We start from the raw sequence: 8,251 nt of genomic DNA on the forward strand, positions 1-8,251 counted from the left end.
AACTATCGTAATGTCAATAGATGTTCCGCGCGGCTTCGCCCGCGTAATTTAGGAATGTCACGGAAACCGTACATTTTTCCGCACAAAAAGAAACCTATGTCCTTTCACGTGGTCTGTTCTTCATGTGTGCCAAATAACATAAAAATTGCTCCAGTACGAACAAATAAGCCCTTTCAAATAATTTCCCCCGTTTTTTCCACACTTTTCTCTATTTCTTCACTCCTATTAGTCTTAGCGTGATAAAATATAGCCTATAGCCTTTCCCAATAAGTTAAGGCTATCTAACACTGAAAGAATTTTTTAAATCGGACCAGTAGTTCTTGAGATTAGTGCGTTCAAATAAGCCATTTCAAATAATTTCTCCCGTTTTTTCCACACTTTCCTCTATTTCTTCGCTCCTATTAGTCTTAGCGCGATAAAATATAACTATATAATAAATAGAGATTAGCGCGTTCAAACAAACAAACAAACTAACAAACTCTTCCGTTTTATAATATTAAGTATAAAGTAAGTAAGTATAGATTACTATAGTCACTTGATTTTTATGGACATTAAAAATCATAATATCCTTTAGGTATCCCATAACTATTACACATAATAAGAATTTCTAAGACAATAAGTCAGTTGTGTAGTCGCCATTCGGGACTTTACCTACAGCAAGCCCGTCGTTTGTTACTGTCAGCTGCTAGGGCTCACGAAATTTGAGTAGAAAGGAAATGTTTTTAGCGGAAAATGAAGGTAAACTTGAAAACTTTTAATGGATTTTTGGTGGCAAGTTTATTGTTAATGGATTTTTAAGCTAAGTGCTGATGTGAGCAAATTCAGTAACTTTTGATTTTTAAGGTTATAAAAAGCCGATTTAAATTTAAACAAAGAACATAAATAAAATTTATAATTAAGATAAACAAACGTCATTTTCTTATCAGTATAATCGCCACAAGCAAGTTTTTCAATCTAACATTAATCGGAGTGTGGACCAATGTGTGGACCATAAAAATTGGTAACATTATGTTTCATAATAAATAATAATAGAAGACTTATGTGGATGAATTGGGTAACTTGGGTAACCATCCACCTACGTCATCATTATAAAGGTTGAAATTCTGATTGATCGCAATCAAGGTTTAGTACAAATATTGAGATTTTAAAAATTTTCTTAATAAGTAATAATTTGAAAATTGCAAACGTTAACTTTTTGCAGAAGTCCTAATAGTACCTACCTATACCTATATATTATGACTGGTAATATAATTATTACTATTAATAACAGTTTAGAAAAGTGCATATTTAAATGTTATTCGCCCATTAAAAATTCTAATAGAGGTAAAGTATTCTGAAATTTGTGCTTCTAATATTTTAGGGCGTATTACTCATAATATTATCATCAAAATTCATAAAAGGATCATAATCAAAATTTTACAGAAAGAATAAAAATAAATAAACGAATACTTAGGCCGTTAGATATTAAAAAACATAAATATTACGTGACAACCATTAAAATTGAGCGTATGAATATATCTTATCGTTATTTATATTAGGTTCATTTTGATAAGTACTGAAATGATATCTCGGCGCACGGTAGTGCAACAGCCGAGACGAGCCAAGCGAAGCCTTTTTTAACCCTCATAGAGTTGGTTTCCGATGTACCAGATAGTTCATATTCTGAGGATATTATGTCAATTATAGACTAATTAAACATACAAAGTCTCAATTGAATAGTTCTAATACTTTAGATTTTATTGATATCTAAAATACACCAATTTCGTCACAAACATACTGACTCACCGACACACTGATGATCTTCAAAATGTTTGGCTACGTCCTGAAGTGCTAGAAAGCTGAAATTTGGCATGTGATCTAAGTTTAGTATACAAAAAAAATTCATAAACTTATAACTTTCGTTCCCCATCCCCTATGGGGAAGGGGGTGGAGTTTCATATTATGAGACTTTCACCAATTTATGTTCATCACACCGGGCTGTAGACAAGAACCAACTTACAAAAAGTACTGAAATCATACCAAAAACATTTCTTGTAAAAAGTTGCCGAGACGACCACATAAGGTTTATTCTGTGAAAAAGATATGAGATCTCATGTAGAGCCAAGCTTCTGAATCTACATGGCCTAACTCTACTGACCCTTACTTAAACAAATTCTGCATATTCACTGTTCAGTTAATATATGTATGGCTCGGCTGTTTCGTTACTAACTTCAAGATCCAGACACTAAATATTCACATCACCTCCGCGACGGTAGCAAAACGGCGGCGTTTACTGTATGTGAAATTTTTTAAGTAAGGGTCAGTAGAGTTAGGCCATGTAGATTCAGAAGCTTGGCTCTACATGAGATCTCATATCTTTTTCACAGAATAAACCTTATCAGAAGCTTAGCTCTACATGAGATCTCTTTTTCACAGGGTAAACCTTATGTGGTCGTCTCGGCAACATTTTACAAGAAATCTTTGTGGTGGGATAGTAATATCTAAATCCAGATGCAATGTTATTTTACGATGCAGGAGTATGTTACGAAAATATTTGTTTTTCTATGGAAAATTTGACTCCTGGGAAAAATGAGTTGAGAGAGGCTTCCATAGTAATGGTAAAATACAACGAGATTCCTAATTGACGTGCGTTTTATGTATAATAAGATTTAAACCAACCATTACTGCCTTGTTGAAACTTGAGACCCTAAAAAACCTCGAAAAGTGGTTCACCAGTTGGCAATTTGCAGTTAACTCTGCATATTATTACTACCACGTGAGTACCACCCTTGATGACTTATATAACTTTTCAATGCAACATAATTCATGCATCTTAACAATGAGATAAGTATAAATCGTTAACAAATAAATATCTATCCGGATGATAATTATAATATATTAAACTTGTTATTGGACAGTATCGATTAATTTATCTTACTTGACACATAATAAATCACTTTATCATATCTACAAGTGAAATAGTTCTCTATTTTGAAACTCATTATAAGTTTTTAATTGTCACATCTAAAAAAATTTACTTCTCAAACTCGCTAATAATATTATATAGACCGTATAATCAACATGTTACTACAATTATTAGTTTGATGTACAGTAAGGATTCATTGGACATTGAGAATTGTGCAGAATACTAAAAAGATAGAGATTAGATTCATAAGAGATAGTTTCATAATAAAAGTAATGTTAAAATGTTAACAATAAGACATTTTATTGTATTTTTTATAAAAAATATAAATACATAATAGTGCTATTTACAATAATTCATTTGGATTACGTCACTCACTCATCAGTCAATAATAAAAATAACAAAGCTATGCTCTACATTACCAATAATTACAATATTAGCTATTATTTTCCTTAAACTACTAAACAGGAATTCACGCCGTATGCTTATCACTGGGTTTGAGCCAAAAAATTCTATAGAATATTGGTGCTAGGGCACCGCCTAGAAACGGTCCGACCCAGTACACCCAGTGAGCGTTCCAGTTGCCGGTGAAGATGGCCGGAGCCAGGGACCTCGCAGGGTTAATGCCGGTGCCGGTTAGCAAGCCGCCAGCGAGCGACAGCGCGGTGATCGTGAATCCGTACCTCAAAGGCACTGCATCGTTCTTGCTAGCGTTCGCCGGATCCCATACTGCGCAGTTGATGAACCCGAGGGCGGCGGACAGGATCGTCTCCGTCAGCAGCGCCTGGTATAAAAGCTGGTCGGGGTGGGGCTGCGTCACGCAAATGGAGTCCGGCGCCAGGTCGAGCGGAGACACCACCACCAGCAACCCGTAGCCCGCGATCGCGCCCAGCACCTGCGCCATCACGTACGCCACGCCGAGCGGGATCGACATGCTCCCGAACAGTATCGCCGACAGCGTCACCGAAGGGTTCATGTGCGCGCCGGAGATGTGGCCGAATGCAGAAATGTTGAAGAGGACGGCGAGACCGAATGCCACCGGCGGTAACATGGGCGGATGGACGTCCATCCCCGTCAGTGGCACGCACGACATGCAGCCCAGGAACAGCAGCAGCATCGTGGACACGAACTCAGCTAGCACGGCATCCCAGTGCTTATTCACGTTCAGACTCAGACACCTGCTCTGCTGAACCTCCTTCTTGTCGTTTACGATTTCTACAACGCTGACGACGGGATCCTGCGAGACGGTCATTTTATCACTATTCAGATTTGATCTGAAATTTTAATTTGATAGTATAAAATATCCACAGACGAACATAAAACTTGCTCCTTTTTTTCAAGTCGGTTAATTATTATTATTCACTTCAAAACAACATTGCACTTCGAATTATTTTGAGCGTCACAAAGAGACACGTGCGCACGCGAGCATCGATCAGAGAAAATATTATATTTTGTTTCTTCACAGCGGCGGCGATCACTGTGCAGCAATGTGAACATCGAAAACGGCGGCGGATTATAAAATATGTTATCAACCGGTTATACAGAGTGATCGCCGACTGAGCTACTTTGTGCATGAAGTTCATTTACAATCCTACTAACATAACATTACAAAGGCGAAAGTTTGTGAGTGGAAATGTTTGTTGCTTCTTCAATCTTCATGCTTAAACGGCTGGACCGATTTCGACAAAATTTTATAAGGAGTTAGCTAACATCCTGGAGTAATACAATATGGGCTACATTTTTAACTGACTTTCAAAATGGAGGAGGTGATATATGTATAATAGGTCGTTGTCTGTCGTCTGTCCGACTGTCCGTCCGTCTGTGTGTCTCCAGGCTGTATCTCCAGAACCGCTATAACTAGAATTCTGAAATTTTCACAGATTGTGTTATTTGTTGCCGCTATAACAACAAAATATACTAAAAAGAAAAAACTAAATATAATTAATATCTATCTATCCCATACAACAAACGTGATTTTTTTGGCTTTTTTGCTCGTTATTAATAATGGAAACAGGTAGGCACTTCAAATTTAAATTATATTATAATTTAATAAGCATACACATAATTATATTATGTGTATGCTTATTAAATTGGACGCTGTTAAGCATTCGTATACTAACCCACACAAAAATTACGTATTGAGTTATGAATGCAGTTATGTTCTGTAGAAGAACAAGAAAAAAATTGTGGGTTAGGACACTAATGCTTAACAGCGACCATTTATATGTGTACATACATTGGGCCCACTGGGCCAATCATTTGTGATCAATCCCCAGTTCTTCACATATATCGTAACTACTAATATGCCGATCTTGCTCCACTTTTTCAAAAATGGCATCAGTTTTGTTCGTGACAGGGCAACCAGAGTGACGTGCATCTTTGATATCAAAATTTCCGGATTGAAAACGCCACTACGAATAATAAAAACTTACAACTAATTACTTACACCTAATTTGCGCTACTCTCACAGATACTGCATTAGGTCCATAAGCATCACAAATTTTTTTCGCGGCTAGTGTTACATTTTAACCTTTTTGTAATAAAAAATGTATCAAATTTCTTCATTAGAATCACTCATTTTAACAAAATATGAAAATTTGAATTTGGAATTGAATCTTGAATTGAAACTTGAAATTTGGGGGAGGGTTCTCCATATGACATAGGCGTGCAATAATAAGGGATTTTTCGAAATTCCTCTCTTTAAGGGGTGAAAAGGGGCGCTAAAGTTAGTATGGAACTACTCGATTCCTTAGTCCGATCTGCTCAAAAATTTGCATAAATACATATTATATGATGCATTTTATGGAAGATATAATTCATAGTTTGTTAAAATATGACCTTTAAATGGATAAAAACTTGAGAGCTGTCAAGGGAGGGACACCCGAACGAAGTTATTTCTTATGTTCAAACAACCTGTATACTTACATATAAATTATTGATAAGTGCATTTGTTGAATAAACAATAGTAAATTATTACAAGTCGAGACTGACGGCGACCATTGTTTGTTTGACGGGATAGCGATGGACGTTGCCATGGTGTCATACTAATCTAGTCTAAATAATATGGCCGAAAAACTTTATATGGCGAAATACTTAATTTATTATATTTGTTAATATAATACTAATTTATATTCACAAATGACATGACGTTTCAAAATTATAATCAGGGCCAAAGAAAATATTATAATCACTACGTTTTAATCAGGGCTTATTTGATAAAATATGTTTGACAGTCATTTGTACTTTTTTTATGTAAAGTATAGATGACTTGTTTTTTTTTGTGAAATAAATGAGCATGCGGATCGCCTGACGGATAGCGAGAACTATCATTTCGATCTCAGCTCGAATGGCTCCCGATCAAGTTGCGTCGAAACTCTCACATACTTCACTTACTGTATAACATCCTTTTTAGTCCTTCTACTCCTAACTACCTCAAAGTAAAATTCAATTTCCTCGGTCATGACAATCCTATACTTCGCTCTGCAAACAAACTGACTCTTGCGTTTCCTTCTCACAATACTTCATTCTACGATTCTTCTTTCACCATCTCCGCTATTCGTCTCTGGAATTCCTTGCCCGATTTTATAAAAAAATCGGAATCAATTAACATCTTTAAGAAACGTTTGAAAGCACACTACCTAGATCAGGCTCAGTCCTTGTAAAACTCTTGGTGTTTTTTGTAAAATTATTTTAATGTTCCTTTATTTATAATGTAGGTTTTTAATGTATATATGTATATATGTATGTGTATGTATGTATGTATGTGTGTGTGTATGTATATGTGTTGAATGTGATGTATTACACATAATATAATAAAATATATAAATATATTACTATATATATATTTTATAAATATATGAGGATTTTTTTTTTCTTTGTTTAAGTTTAGCACTTTAACATTATTTTCTGCCACCATATTTTGGTTGCCTGGAAGAAACCGCTGAAAGCGGTAAGGCCGCCTATTTGCTATGTTCCTTGCCTAATGTTGTTTTTTGTTATTTTATATTGTTTATAATGCAAATAAAGAATTTATAAATAAAATAAATATCATTCAAGGACACCCGAACCATCTAAAAAGTTTTAAGTGCATTGCCGGGCTTTTCAAAAACCTTCCAACCTTCCATATCTACCTACCGACGAATCAATCAAGAAAAAATCAAGAGATAGGTCAAGATAGATACCGCTTGTCACTCCATTTGTATGAAAACGAGCGTGCCACTTTTTTCTTACCTACTGTGACGTACCGATGATAAGAAAAGTGTCCATTATCTAAGCCAACGTTTTTATTCGAATTTTAGAATTAGGAATTTAGACATTTTTATAATTCCGATTGAAGTCCGATTTCGATAGCAGACTAGAGAAAAGACTTTCGAAAGACGAGCATTGCTCGTCGTTTGGGAACGCGATATGGCACGCGAAGTATATACACATGCGATATTTATCTTGAACTAAGGACCCTGAGCCATGTAAGGCCACTCTAACGGGAAAATGATTGTTATAAGTTTATTAACTAAATAAATTAAGAAAACAAATTATCAAGTAATGCTCTGTTTAATAAGGTATCATGTTATAAATCTCTTTTTAACCTAGCTTCAATAGCCATTTAATAAACTTAAGTTTTGTAAAGCTCTTCCAAATGGCCTTGCAAGGAACACAGCTCCAAACAAGGCCAATATTATACATCAGTCGTTTAACTTGAAAACAGAGTTACAAGTATTTATTTATTTGCTTTTACTAAAACGACATTATAATTTCTTTCAATTAAGCAACACATTAAATGTTCAACATATTTGTATCATTTAAAAAAACTATAACAAACATTGCTTGAACATCATCTTTTAACTAAGAGTATATTAATGGAAATTCTTAAAAAATAGTATTAATGAGTATCACATTGACATCTTATAACTAATTACCAATGCGTTTTATAATGCAATCAATTTTTTTTTAAATCTTAAATGGCCTTCTTATGGGCCCGTTCTTAATAAGGCCAAAATGTTCAATATGCGTGTATAAGTTTAATAATCTTAATAAGTAAAGATGTTATAAAAAACAGTATTATTTTAATTCTTACGGTACGCATATTTTATAACTAAAACTAACTGTTTATATGTTAATGATTTTTAGATGTTCCTTGTAAAGTTCATGTTCCCTAGCAAGGCCAACTATCAAATCTTTGGTTGGGCCTTATAAGGAACCACCGGCCTTCCTAGGAACATTACCAATATTTTAACTTAAATCAAGGCATTAGTAGATTTTCTTTTATTAGTACTATACATATATACCTATACGACAATGCTCTGTAATTAAATTTGAGATAGATATAGGTTATGTAGCTAAAAAATAAAG

The 8,251-nt window shown here is 34.7% G+C and overlaps 1 protein-coding gene across 1 annotated transcript; it reads right to left on the reverse strand.

The window, feature by feature from the left end:
* Nucleotides 1-3,252: 3,252 nt before the first annotated feature.
* Nucleotides 3,253-4,392, reverse strand: LOC121726996 (aquaporin AQPAe.a-like). Its single transcript, XM_042114663.1, has one exon. It carries the CDS (start codon nucleotides 4,152-4,154, stop codon nucleotides 3,375-3,377), a length of 780 nt encoding a protein of 259 aa, XP_041970597.1. The 5' UTR covers nucleotides 4,155-4,392; the 3' UTR covers nucleotides 3,253-3,374.
* Between the last annotated feature and the right edge of the window lie 3,859 nt (nucleotides 4,393-8,251).

The sequence above is a fragment of the Aricia agestis genome, chromosome 5 (genome assembly GCF_905147365.1).
Source record: "Aricia agestis chromosome 5, ilAriAges1.1, whole genome shotgun sequence".
NCBI lineage: Eukaryota > Metazoa > Arthropoda > Insecta > Lepidoptera > Lycaenidae > Aricia > Aricia agestis.